The 14,900-nt window shown below is 44.1% G+C and overlaps 1 protein-coding gene across 1 annotated transcript in view; it reads left to right on the top strand.

Annotated features, from left to right (window-relative positions):
- Positions 1–14,900, top strand: part of LOC137532454 (guanine nucleotide-binding protein G(t) subunit alpha) — a 29,400-nt gene that overhangs the window by 3,285 nt on the left and 11,215 nt on the right. Inside the window, exons 2-3 of the mRNA XM_068252945.1 lie at positions 11,785–11,827; positions 14,015–14,156. Of these exons, the coding sequence (XP_068109046.1) occupies positions 11,785–11,827; positions 14,015–14,156 (185 nt within the window). The remainder of the gene's footprint in view (positions 1–11,784; positions 11,828–14,014; positions 14,157–14,900) is intronic.

Raw genomic sequence — 14,900 nt, 5'->3', positions numbered from 1 at the left:
TATGCTGTTGTGTATCTTTTAGAGCAGAGGGTTTAGATCCACTTTAAAGGGATAAAAAAATCCAAAGTGCAACATATTTGCACAGGTGAACTGTCTGCCTATCCACAATCAGGAGTTTACTAGTAATCTAACTCCTTAAGGGCCAGATCACACAGACTTCTGCGCAGAGTTAAACGATGGAACTGCCCTTTGCGTAAACGCTGTGCTCTGTCCAGATTTTTCTGGTCATCTCGTTTATTCCTGGTAGCTACAGTACATGTAGTTTTCAGGATCGGTAAGCGCCATGCTTCCCTGGCCCCCTGCAGGGGTAAAAACGACAAATGTCAGGAAGCGTCGCCAAAGGTAGTGGGACGCTTGTGTTAACTCGCCATTATGTGCTGTATTATGTGCGGGGTTAAAACTACAAATCAGCATCCACCCATCCCCCATAAAATCTGCAGCCGCCATAGCACCCCTCCCCCATAACAAGAGCCGCCAGCATTCTCCCATCCCCATAAAATCTGCAGCCGCCATTGCACCCCTCCCCCATAACAAGAGCTGTCAGCAATCACCCATCCCCCATAAAATCTGCAGCCGCCATAGCACCCCTCCTCCATAACAAGAGCCGCCAGCAATCACCCATCGCCCATAAAATCTGCAGCTACCATAACACCCCTCCCCTATAACAAGAGCCACCAGCATTCACCAATCCCCTATATCAGGGGTGCCCATTAGGTAGATCGCGATCTACTGGTAGATCGCAAAGGACTTCATGGTAGATCCCGACCCCACTACATTTTCCATTCTGTATATACAAGTGTGCTCCTAAAATTGTACATGGGTAGATTATTTTGACTTGCTAATTTTAATGAGCTAACGAGCCGAAAAAAGTGTGGGCACCTCTGCCCTATATTATATGCAGCCGCAATAACACCCCTCCACCAAAACAATAGCTGCAGCCTCCTCCCCCTTTCCCATAAAAAGTGCATCCTCAAACCTCCCCTACCTTCCCACTATAAACACTGTGGCCCCTATTCCCCCTAGTACTGAGTATATTGGAAATATAGGACAATGGTTACAGATGTACAGTATGTCTGTACTTCTCCTCTGGCAGATGTGTGCAGGTAGGACACCAATCTCACCATTACCATAGGGAAGGAGCCATCAAACTCTACACTTCTCCATAGCTCACCTTACTCTGCAATGGGGGGGGGGGGGGGGGGGGGGGGCAGGAAGAAGGCTCATTGTATACACACTGCATTTGGTGGGGGAGGTGGAGAGAAGTATGACAAGAGGTTGCACAGTTATCCTCATAATGGTTGGGGAAGGGACCTCAGTGGCAAATAGTTATGGACACATTGCTTGGTGACTGCATTAGTAATGAGTGGAGTGATATAGTGGCCATGCTGTCATGGGAGAGAGTGTGGCTGAACTAGTAATGGGGGGGGGGGCTGCGTGACATAGTGGCTACACTGCAACGGGAGAATGACATATTGGCACTAATTATGGGGGAAGGGTGTTTGATTAGGTGACTTCTGCTCTGGAATGGGAGGGAGACAGCATAGTGGCTTTAATAGGAATAGAGGGAGGGGATGACATAAAGAGTGTACTTGTAAAGGGTGGTGTTGGTGTGTCAACATAGTGGCTGCAGTTTTCGGGAGGGGTAGCACAGCAGCTGTATTTGTAATGAGTAGTAGATGGAAAGGAAGGGTGGGGACATGCAGGGCCGGTTTAAGCAACAATGGGGCCCCAGGGCAAAATAAACCTGGGGGGCCCCCCCAACATATACCCCAGAACAAAAATCGGCATTAAGAGACCTTTTTTGCAGCTGGTATAGTCAGGGTGTGAAGCCCCAATCGGTCGGAGCTCCACATTCTGGCTATTCCAGCCTGCATGGGGGACAAGGGGTGAAAAAGTTTCAGGAGGGGGGACCCCACAATTTTTTTTTTAAATTCCCACACTCTAAACATAAAAAAAAAAAAAAAAATTGGGAAAATAGGAAAACATGCCAGGGATCTTCATACAGCCATATTGCGGCTGTATAGCGATCCCTGGCCAAAGCGCTGCTGCTGCGTATAGACCCCCTGGAAACCCCGTCAGGAAATTTATTGCGCTTTCGTTTGATGCATGTAAAATTACACTACCGTTAGGTTTGCTACTAAAAGTGACATTTACCGCATTTAAAAGTATACTTTTTTTCCTTCGAAACTTTAAAATCGATTTTCTCAAAAACTATAAGGTCTTTTTGAAAAATTGTTTTTTCCTCTTATTCCTGATGATCTCCTTAACATATCCTGCAAATTTAGGGTTTCTAGCATTTAAGGTGGATTTGCTATTAACCATTAAAGTCGGCAGGTTTTTAAATGTGTTTTTTTTTCCTTTGAAACTTTAAAATCGATTTTCTCAAAAACTATAAGGCCGATTTTGAAATTTTTTTTTTCCTCTTGTAGCCACTGGGGCCCCCTACAAGCTCTGGGGCCCTGGGGCAGCTGCCTCCTTTGCCTTAATGGTAGCGCCGGCCCTGGGGACATGATTGTTAAGCTTGGTATTGGCATGGGGAGTGGCCACATGGATGGGAGGAGAGAGGGTTGGGGGGGCACATCAATGTTTACCTTACCTGTGGGCAAAATGATTTCTAAGTAGGAGGCCCAACATACTGCAGGTAAATCTCACCATTGTGGAAGGGGAAGGGAGACAAAGCCCACTGCAGGGAAAACTCCCCAAATAAGCAGGGTCGGATTTATACTTTTTACTGCCCAAGGCCCACTATCACCAGCTGCCCCTGGACCGACAGTGTCCTAACCCCCCCCCCCCCCCCAACACAAAAGGGATTCAATTGTAAGCTCCTCTGAGGACAGTTACTAAAGTGATTGCAGGGATTCCATTATAAAATCCTCTGAGGACAGTTAGTGACGTGATGGCAGGGATTACACTATAAGCTCCTCTGAGGACAGTTAGTGACATGATGGCAGGGAATAGATTGTACACTCCTTGGCAAGAGGCACATTCAGTGAATGACAGGCAGCTCAGAGATCACTGTAAGTGCCCGTCCACTGCCCCTTCATCCCCAAAGTGCCAGATCCAGCTGTCCTCTATGTGCAGACTCTGTTTAGCAGGATGAATGTTCAGCAGGCTAACTGCTACTGCCACCCTTCTGCCCACAGGCCGCCCCCTTACTTTCCTGGTTCCCTAGGCCATGGCCTTTGTGGCCTTGCCTGAAATCCGGCCATGCAAATAAGTCTCACTGTCCACCCAAAACTGGAATAATAGTTTTCTTTGGATTGAACACTGGGGCGTATGTACAAAAGTTTAGTAAAATTGCCATGCTTTAGCGCAACTCACGTTACCTAGGTAACAGCTTTACTTGGGTAACGTGCAATATGCTACATGCAAAGCATGTGATACTCTAAAAACACTTGTGTTACCTGGAAAATATGAGTCGCACTTCATGCGGAAGTAACTGTAGAATAAAGTGGAATAACTATGCATCCCTTGTGCACAGCAACTTTACCAAACTATGCATATGCCATATTGTAAAGCAGCACATCACCTGCCCCAAGTGGTATAACTGTCAGATCTGCTAGTGGTCTCTAGATGAGGGTGATGGAGACAATGCTGCTGATCCAGATATAACCCTTCTATCTTATTAAACTTGCTCTATCCTTAGTAGGAGAGCTTATTCCTCATACAAGGTCACTAGTATAATCCCAGCTGGATGCACTGACTATGCCAATTACATATTGCATGTGGCCTCCTCTAACATTGTCCATGGCTGGAGACCTATGGAGAATACAAGCAATCTCAAATTGTTTCAAAAATGGTGGCAAAGTTTGGACCCCTTGCCTGGGTCATATATACAAATAATGGGGATTCCTGACTCTAATTCACTAACCTAAGAAGGTAAAACAAAAAACAACACGAGGGTTTGAAGGCCCATATTACATGTAAGTTTTATAAAACATAACTTTTAATTACAGTTTACAACAAGACAGGTACAATAAACACAATAAAAGTCCATGAGTCACGTGATGTTGGTAGGATTAAGCAGTTTCTTACCTACATCACGTGACTTGTGGACTTTCATTGTGTTTATTGTACCTGTCTTATTGGAAATTGTAATTAAAAGCTATATTTTATAACACTTACTGGTACTTGTTATACGGGCCTCTAAACCCTCATGCTGTTTTTTTGTTTACCTATTTTTGCTATATCATTTAGAGGGGCGGGCGGCTATCTCACTACTCCTAAATCATCCTATAATTCACTAACCGCTAACCAATCATTACTGTGTTCAGATGTGACCCAGAAGAGGTCTGTAAACTGTGATCACCTTATCACAAACTCAAAGTTCAACTTTTCTGGGTCACTAATGTCTTCCAAACCTAATAAGCCAACCCAAAAAGTGACACTGTGAACTTACCTGTTGGAGAGTTTCTTTTTTTAAATCTGGTTAATATAACAGGAGTCATTAAAAAAACAAAAAACAAAGTTGATAATGTGATGAGTATTTTTAAAATTCAACTTCAAGTGAGATTGCACTCTTGCTAACAATTTGTTAGAAATGTTTATAAGTGTTGCAGAAATCTTTTTTCAGCTTAACAGGTACCAAAACTGGCACTAAACCTATAAAACTACACACTACTGTGTAGTATGGAGTCCTCATACTTACCTCTGGCCTCCAGTTTGGATGGGCCCCACTCTTCCGTCATTGCTCTGCCCCTGATTCAAAGAAGGAGCGTTGCATGCTCTGTTCAGTGTAACGATTGTGGAATTCTCTCCGTGGTCAGCGCACAGGATGTGCGCTGACACAGCGGAAATCCTCCACAAGCGTATAATTTGAGGTACCCCGCAAAAGGTGCAACACACCTGTAGAGGGAAATTCCTGTCGGCAGATGGAGCTGTGGAGTGCAGAGGAACAGATCCTCTGCCCTGCCACCGACGCCAGACAGGAATTGTACGAAGGGAAGAACGCAGGGAAAGATAGCCCTTAAAGAGAGAGAGTAAAGTGACAGAGTGTATGTGTGTCCACCAATCTAGTCGCCACCCAGCGACGATGAACCCACAACCATGAAAATCAGGTGAGAAGGCAATCGCAAGGGATGGCGATTGCTAACAGTGACACAAGACTGAATAAGCACAGAGGAGGATTGTATGTATGTCCACCAATCTAGTCGCCAACCTGCGACGGTGGACATACAACAGAGGAAACCAAGTGAGAACGCAATCGCAGGAGAAGCGATTGAGAATGAGCACAGGGACAGAATGTATGTGTGTGCACCAATCTAGTCGCCAACCCGCGACGGTGCACACACAACAGCAGATACGAAGTAGGAACGCAATCGCGAGAGAGGCGATTGCCAGAGGTGACACAAGGCTAAAGCAAGACAGGGCACGAGAGTAGCAAAGGCACAGCAAATCATACAATGAGAAGAGAAGGAAAATAACAAATGCTAACTAAACGCGAACACCGCACTCATTCGCAACAGCGAATGCGTTTACAGCGTGATCTCCACATGTTAAGCACAACAGAGACAAGCACGCCTAACTAACCACCGACAGACAAACACGAAACAGAGGACGCGAGCGTTTGCTCAACGGTTACCTCACCGAGCCTCCAGCAAGCGTTCGTATCAGACAAGACAGATACACGAAAACAGGAATAAGTGAGAGATACGATCCACCGCTCTTCCGCCAGAGCGAGTGCGATCTAAATAGGGAAAAAGAGTTAGCAGGATCCACTGCTCTTTCCGCCAGAGCGAGTGTGATCCAAGTAAAGCAACAGAGCTAGCAGGATCCACTGCTCTTTCCGCCAGAGCAAGTGCGATCCAAGCAAAGCAACAGAGCTAGCAGGATCCACTGCTCTTTCCGCCAGAGCAAGTGCGATCCAAGTAAAGCAACAGAGCTTAGCAAGATCCACTGCTCTTTCCGCCAGAGCGAGTGTGATCCAAGTATAGAAACAGAAGGAGCTACCAGTAGCCACCGCTGCTCTGGTTAGCACCCAACAGACAGACAGAACAGGCAATACAAATATACAACCTGACTGAACTAGAGGGGTGTCTAATACAGCCCCCAGAATTACTCTAAGTTAGCTAACAATCCAACAGAGCAGGCTGACACTCCAGGAGTGTGTTTACAAACCGTTATTACCAGCGAAGCCTTCTGGTCAGCAGCAGGCTTTTATACGCCAGCCCTCAAATGAGACAGCTGAGCAATTTGCATGTATGCAAATCTCTCAGCAAAGCAACTCTGAAAGTTGCAAGATGAAGCCAGGTCTCTTTTCCAGAGACCTGCATCTCTCAGACATAAGGAATGGTCAAACAGCTGGCTGCCTGTGCAGCCAGCTGAGCGGATCATTACACTCAGCTATGATCCCTGTAATTTTGCATTGCCACATGGGGACAAAGCATGCGCTGCTCTTTCATCCTCCATGTGACTGTTTCCAGTCAGATCCACAAACAGAGGGCAGAGCGGCACAACAGAGGGGAGCTCATCCAAACCAGAGGAAAGGTAAGTATAAGGATTTTATACCACACACACTAATGGCAAATGTAGTTTTGTATATTTAGGCCCCTTCAGCCCTTCCCCAACCCCCACTTTCTCGCATCGGGAAAGGAAGTGCAATGAATGAAAATCACAATGTGTTTGTGTATTAGCGGCAACCATGTGTTACGATTCTGCAGTGAGTCAGAACGCATGGATCAGTGCATCAGACAGTCTATGCACTTCTCATGTCCCCAGGGTAAGGGGCCTAAGTGTCATCTTAGGTGCCATTTAACATGATTAAAGGACAACTGAAGCGAGAGGGATATGGAGGCTGCCATATATATTTACTTTTAAGCAATACCAGTTGCCTGGCTGTCCTGCTGATTCTCTGATACTTTTAGCTTTAGTCCCTAAATAAGCAGATCAGATGTTTCTGGCATTATTGTCAGATCTAATTAGCTGCATGCTTGTTTCTGATGTCATTTAGACACTACTGCAGTCAAATAGATCAGCAGGGCTGTCAGGTAACTGGTATTGTTTAAAAGGAAAATAAATATGGCAGTCTCCATATCCATCTCACTTCAGTTGTCCTTTAAGGCCATATTTACAATGCATGTATTACCATCCCATTAGCAAAGCCCATGCTGTTCGCTGATCGCAAGGACACTGGCGTAGTCATGTAGACTGTGATGCAGCATTACCACTAGTGAGATCGGAGGTCTCTGCAATCAGCAAACACACAACATGCTGCATTTTTGTTGTGATGCCATGCAGCCCCGTTCAATAGGACTTTGCAGTCACAGCAAAAATCAAAAAGCATTCTTCCTGTGCACTGTGCATTTTACAGTGTTAAATGCCCTAAATATTACCTATCACTTTTAGTTTCAAGCTTTAAATCTCCACAACTGACCGAAAACCCAAGCAGCATTACTTTTCTAATCTGGAATCTCTACTCTGTGTTGCACTACTTGTCATTACAGACAGCACAGTTACTTTCCCCTGAGAGAGGTAATAATTGTTACCTGTTTTCTACAACTGCACAAACACAATGACTGGATGGCCACTGCGACAGTCTCAGTCTGTTATAATCAGTGTGGAGTAGATGAGAGAATTTAAATTACCATGTATGGGGTAAGCACATTGGAATAATGTATGCCAGTAATTCTAGCAATTTGCAGACCTGAACAGAAGAGATTACTTTTTCTCAATTTAGGTGGAATTTCACTTAACAAGATTAGGTGCATATAAACCTCCTCCATTTAAAATGATTAAGCAATGATCCAGTTACCATCTGTTCAGGGCAGGATGTGATATATAAACTTATTAACTATTATAGTCCAGCATCTGTTAAGCTAAATATGTTTCTATAGCTTGACTAATGCCTGGAACACACCATGGAATTTCCCTTCAGATAGACAGGTTTAATTGATTATTTCTGTCAGGTCCGATCTGATTTCCGATCGTTTTTCTGAACGATTTTCCGATCACTTCTATACAAAATCTATCAGAAAAACAATCTTAAATCAGATCGGACCTGTCGGAAATAATCGATTCAACATGTCTATCTGATGGTAAATTGCATGGTGTGTGTACTAGGATTTAGACTGATTGGCCAAAGCATTGAAACCACCTGCCATATATCTGCCCCTTTTTGCCGCCAAACAGATTTGTCACTTAAAGCTAACCCGCTAAGTTTGCTATGCACACGTTTAGATACTTGCCTCAGGAGGGGTACCTCCAGAGGTTTCCCCATCCTCCGCTGCCAGGCTGTTGCAGCGTTGAGACCCCCAAAGTGCGGCCGCATTTTGCCTGTGCAGTAGCACAAACCCACTTGGGCTTTGTTGGAAAAAGCCATTGCCCGATCGGTTCTGTGCTACTGTGTGGACGCACGTAACTTGCGCATGCGCTGAAGCACAGACCCGATCGGGCTCAGCTTTTTCCACCAAAGTCTTAGCGGGCCTGTGTTACTGCGCATGTGCAAGCCATCTTCAGTCGCTTGTCAATGGTTTTTCCTGTGGGACACCGCTGGAATGGTCCAGTGGAGGAAGACGGTGTAGGCCTCTTTAGGATCCGGAGGCTTCCCCCTCCCAAGGTAAATATCCAAATTGGGCATTTTTCCCCTAAAGGTTTAAGGCATGGCCTTAAAGGCATAGACTCCACTAGAACCTGTGACAGTTTCCTGTAGCATCTGGCACCAAGTCATCAGCAGCAGATCTAGTACTGCGAGCTGCAAGCTGCCAGTAACAACGTGATTCATTAGAAAAGTACATGCTTCTTTTGTTGCTCTATGGCCCAGTTATGATGCTTTCATGGCCATTGTAGGACTTTTCAGTGGTGGACAGGGATCATCATAGGCATTCTGGCTGATCTATGGCTGTGCAATACCATATGCAGGAAGCTATAGGTCCTAGGTTCTCAACACAGGTACTTAAGTAGGCCTCAGGGGGAACTTGAGCATGCCATAGTCAATATATTATAGTAAATGTTGAGACAAAAAAAAAATCAAATCATTTACTGTATAATACATCTCAACAAGTAGTAATAGTTAATAAAATGTGTCAATGAATGTTTGCAAAGCATTTATTCAAAATTATGGAGTACACCTAATAAATATTTATGCATCAAGGGGTACTTGAGATGAGTTCTGAAACCTCCCTCCCTCAGGGCCAGCATTACGTGTTTCAGAAATGTGCGCCATAGTAGCTGTCCTACAGGCTCTGACCAGACAGGCTACCCTTCACTCCTCACACATTGCAGAGCACCTTGGACAGCCATGACCCTGTTGCCAAGTCACATCCAGTGGCGTAGCTACAGACCTTGAAGCCTGATGTGAAATTTGGACCAGGGCCCCATCCCCTACTATCTAGATGTACCCAACTCCCTGCAAATGTGGTAGCTATAGGGAGGGTCATAGACGGGACCTCCAGCACCTGGAACCTGTAAGGGGTGAGTGTTTGTGTGCTCCCTTTAATCTTCCCAACTGCTGCTGCACTCTTCAGGAGAGCAACTGGCCCTACAAGAGCACAGGGCCGATCACGGTGGCGACCGCAGCTTCAATACCACTGGTAACAGATTTTTCCTTGGACCACTTTTAGTTGGTGCTACATCCCAGATGACTCACCATTCTGGAAATGTTCTAGCCATCCCAATCTGACCCCTGTTAAAGTCACTCGGATCTATTAGCTTGCATGTTTTTCCAGCTTCCAACACATAATCTTTAAGAACTGACTGTTCATTTGTTTCTTAATATTTCAGACCCCTTGTCAGGTGCCATTGTATCTAGATGACCAATGTTACTCACTACACCTGTCAGTGGTCTTAATGCTGTGGTTGATTGGAGATGTTGTAGGAATAGCCACATACATAATTAAACCTACAGTCATTGTACACATACTGGTAAACTACAAAAGTCCCCTAAAATTTGCTATATCCAGAGTGCATGGCAATTTTTACGTTACTTACGTTGTCAAGGTATTGCGCAATTAGCGTAACCACTTTAGAGTAAGGCAGGCTACACAAGTACCATAAAGTGTGTTATTCTAGCAAGACTCATGTTATCTAGGTAATGTGTGTTGTGCTAATTGCCTAACGCTCGCTGCCTTCCCAGCTTAAATAATGATAAAATTGCCATGCACTCTCTGTGCCCAGCAATCTTACTGAACTTTGGTACAAATATACCCATGATATCCTTGAACAATGTGCAGCATCACTGATCAGGAAAGCCTCACTGCCATACACCTACTGTTGCTGGGGATGCTAAAACTTAAGCAATAAAGCTGTCGCCATCTGTGATAAATTTCAGAATGTAAATCAGGGTGAGGAAAGATTTTACAATGGACAAACACTGAAATGAATATTGTACAAAAAAAAAATAATTTGATTCATTACGTCATATTCAGTTCAGTTCCTCCTAAAATTAAATATGATTTACTCCTTAAAAATACAGAAAATTGTAGGCAAAAATATTAGGAGAAGGTGAAGGGAGGTGTATGCTCAACGCAACACTCAGAGACAATGTATACGTTAAAATATTATAACTTTATTAAAGAGACTCTGTAACAAAATTTTAAGCCTTAGTTCTTCTATCCTATAAGTTCCTATACCTGTTCTAATGTGGCCTGTCTTACTGCAGCCTTTCCTAATTGCACGGTCTCTGTAATAAATCTTATCTCTTTTCCTCTGTCGTGTCTGTCGGGCTGAGGCTGAAATGTGTGGAATGTGCAGCACTGCTTGTCATTGGCAGAAGCTTAACACACCCCCTCCAAGCTCTGCATGAGTCACACAGTAAGCTAGTTCTCAGCCTATGATACTCTGGTTAGAAGCCAGTCTTTTGTTTGTAAACACTGCCTAAAACTGTTCATTACAAACCAGGATTGCAGCAGGGAGTGGCAGCAACAGCACAGAGGGGCACAGGAGAAAATAAGGAATAGAATGGTATGCTTTTTATTGTAAGAATATTAGAGTACAGATTCTCTTTAAAGGATACAGAAAAATAACTGTAACAACATTAAAATGGCAGTAGACACTCAGACTATGAATGCACTGATCACACCACTGATCACACCACCGCAAGGTGAAACATTTGCATCAGGCGCAAGGTTTACAGGGGCAGTGGCGTAGCAATAGGGGGTGCAGAGGTAGTGACCGCATCAGGGCTCTTGGGCTTGAGGGGCCCGAAGGGGCCCACCCCTCAAACACAGTATTAGCTCTTTGTTGGTCCTGTGCTGATAATATTCACTTCTATAGTTGGTTGGAATAGTAGTAATCATGAACAAACTGTTTCCCATCCCCTTCTTGCACCTCTGACACTGTGGTTGTCCTTGATTGGTTTAGGTGTGTTGTATCAATTGTTATCTGAAGCATGATTGGGGGGCCCCAATGCTAAACTTGCACTGGGGCTCATGGTTTCTTAGCTACGCCACTGTACAGGGGCAGCATGTTTGTATTGCAGCATGCAGTCAGAGTAGGAGGAGGAGCAAGAGGAGAGCTTAACCTTTTAGGTTTACCCTGAAGCGGCAGACAGATTGTTGCCTAGAGCAACGTGTGCCTTGATAAAGGTGTCCTGCGTGGCTCCGAAACGTGGCTCCAAAATGTGGATGTGCTAGCTTCTTCATATGCATGCGTAGCTGGAATCGGTCTGAAATGATCTTTTATAAACATTAACTTATTGTTATTAATATTGCAGAACAGATGGTGTGATAATTACAAATGTTTCATTAGTTCATGAAGAGAAGCAGTGCTTTCCTGTAAATAGCGGTGAGGCTGTGATTTCTGGGAAATGATTTACAAAACTGAAGCTTTCATTATCGTTCCTATTTCCAGGAGCTGGTGAGTCCGGGAAGAGCACTATTGTGAAACAGATGAAGTAAGTTTACAGTTTTCATTCATCTCAGTTCTTTCCAGTGTGTGCTAATCACCTGTCACCTCCTACTCATCCTCCACATCCATCTAGACTAGAGGTCCCTCTATGACCGGAATCTGATCAGAGAGGGATCTACTCCTACCACAAACAGCACATCAATTTTAAGTAGATTTTAGCATTTTTTAAGCATACACCTCCCTACTACTTATCTAAGTTTGGCATCAAGGGCCACAATAGCTGCCACACCTGCAGGGAGATTAGGCATACCTCCCAACTTTCTGAGATAAGAAAGAGGAGCACTTTAAACCACGCCCCTACCACACCTCTAACCACGCCCCCACCACACACCTCAACATGCATACTGCAAAGAATGCAGCAGCTGTAGTTTTGATGTACTGTATATTCTGGCGTATAAGACTACTTTTTAACCCAGGAAACTCTTCTCAAAAGTCGGGGGTTGTCTTATACGCCGGGTGTCATCTTATAGGGCAGATGCTGAAACTTCCGACTGGAGAATCTGCGGTTGCCGCATATGGTGGCGGGGAGCACAAAAATGTCCACGGTCGCATCCCTGCCGTATGCAGGGACCATATGAAAGCAGCAAAGGCGGTGCTGTACAAGTAGTCTTGGAGACGGGGATAGCTGACCAATCCAAGCAGGCTTTGTATACAACAACCAGCCAATCGCAGGTAAGGTACATCACTTGCCCTGATTGGCTGGTTGTTGTATACTGGGTACCACCCACAGTACAGCATTCAGTCTGTACCTGTTTATACAGTATTGCACCAGTACATACAGTACAGTATACAAATGGTCAACAGTCAAGAGGGGTAGTCTTATACTGCGAGTATATCACAAAATGTAAATTTTAACTGGAAAAGTTGGGGGTCGTCTTATACGCCGGAATATACGGTAGTTTTATCATTCAAACCACACTGGTCCTTTCTATCATCATTAGATCTTCTTCATTTTAACATTTTTAAAATAAGAAATACCGGTATATCAATTTAATTGATGGGGATAAAGTTTAGAGACAGTTAAACACATGTTTCTAGTAGAAATTTACATAGATGTGTGCATCAGTCTTGAAAGAGGGACAGGTAAGGAAAAAAGAGGGACAGAGGTATTTGGTTTCCAAAGAGGGACTGTCCCTCCAAAAGAGGGACAGTTGGGAGTTATGGGATCAGGGTACACACAGGGCTCATCACCATAAGACCTTTGCAACTCACAAGAGGGCCAGACTTGGACAGCTGTAAACTTAAAGGATATCCAAGGTGACATGTGACATGAGATAGACATGTGGATGTACAGTGCCTAGCACACAAACCACTATGCTGTGTTCCTTTTTTTCTTTCTCTGCCTGAAAAAGTTAAACATCAGGTATGTAAGTGGCAGTTCCTGTCTGAGTCAGGACTGATTCAGACTACAGTGTGGCCCTCACTGATAAGAAATTACAACTATAAAACACTTTCCTAGCAGAAAATGGCTTTTGAGAGCAGGAAAGAGACAAAACGGGTCAATAGCTCACATTTTTAGCCCTGGCATACTTCAGTGAATGTGTCATTGAGCAAAAACAATAAAGCAGTGCACACTTAAAAAGTATATTTAAATATAAAATAAAAAACTGTGGAATATTTTAAAAAGTCATTTTTAGGAGAATGAGTTTAGATACAATTGTTTATTTCATTAGGTTTTTTTTTCACCTCAGGTGTCTTTTAATTTCAAGTTTGGCTTAATGGCTTGCTGAGCATGCATAAGCAGGGTTGATGACACCACCCTCCCCGGAATACTAAAGTAGACAATGTCACGTGGCCCTAGCACATGGATATGTGGAGCTGGAGGGACACATAGAACTACGAGGGATGAGTTTTTCTCCTGTGGGTAAATAATTGCAGGCTTTGTCCTGCCTGGACACTGCATGGAGAAAGCAGGGACAGAATTAGGAGACACATAAGTGGAACAGGGGAAGGGTGGGCAGTGTACAGACTCAGGGGGCATAGCGACAGCATGATGACAGATGTATGGAGAAACCATGGGAAAGCGGCCTCCAAACTTCAGCTGGAGGCCTAGTTATTTCTAATTACACCCCTGATTTCCATAATTTCTCAGTTTCTTCCAGCCTACACTCTGTCCGATACTCTTCACCATCCTACAGCAATTTGACGCAATCATTTCTCTCTTACATTAAAGAATTATTCACCAAGATGGTTATTCCCTGGAAGAATGTCTGGAATTTATTACCATTATTTACGGAAACACACTGCAGTCCATGCTCGCCATTGTCAGAGCTATGAACACACTCAACATCGGGTACGGCGACCCTGCACGACAGGTATGGGCCTATATACAACTGCTATGTATTTAGAAAGGCTTGTTAACCTACCCACACAATAGATTGCTATATAAGGAAGCACCAAAATAATATAAAACAGGCCTGTCCAACTTGGGGCCAGCGGGCTGGATGTGGCCTTCGGGTCACACTCACTTGCTCAGACTATTTTTTTTTTTTTTCACCCCTGAAGCCGGAACATTGATTCTCTGACACCTCCAGCCAAAAATCTGGTGCTAGACGCACCCCTGACTTTGAAATTGGACAGCCCTGATATACAATTTCTTAAAACAAGTTAAAAAGAGGAAGGGTGGTGGACTTACCTAGTCTAATGAAGACCACAACTAGGTAGAAAAAAATCTTTTTTTAGACCCCAGACAACGCATTTCTTGAGCACAGCCCGCTTCTTCAGGTCATCTTATAAGTATCTAAAATTGTGTAAAATGCAAGCAGAACCCCTAGATGGAGGATTTTTAATTTTTTTTAACCTTTGGTCAACCTTGGAGGGTGTAAGTCCACCGTCCTTTCACCTTTTAGCCTGTTTTTAGACATTTTATGTTATTTTTGCATACTAATTAGGGTATCTCACCTTGGTGGAAGGTTTGGGTTTTTTTACCCTTCCTTTTTATCCTTTGGCGTGTGACTACCTATGAAATCATCTACATAGACCTGAGTGTGGATGGATTTGTGATCCACATCTTCTTCATAGTCGGTTGTCTTTCAGACAGTCCAACTCTGCAGGTAGTC

Source organism: Hyperolius riggenbachi, chromosome 9 (assembly GCF_040937935.1).
Source record: "Hyperolius riggenbachi isolate aHypRig1 chromosome 9, aHypRig1.pri, whole genome shotgun sequence".
Lineage (NCBI taxonomy): Eukaryota > Metazoa > Chordata > Amphibia > Anura > Hyperoliidae > Hyperolius > Hyperolius riggenbachi.
The sequence above is the reverse complement of the archived record's forward strand: the minus strand, read 5'-3'. Positions and strand labels throughout refer to the sequence as shown.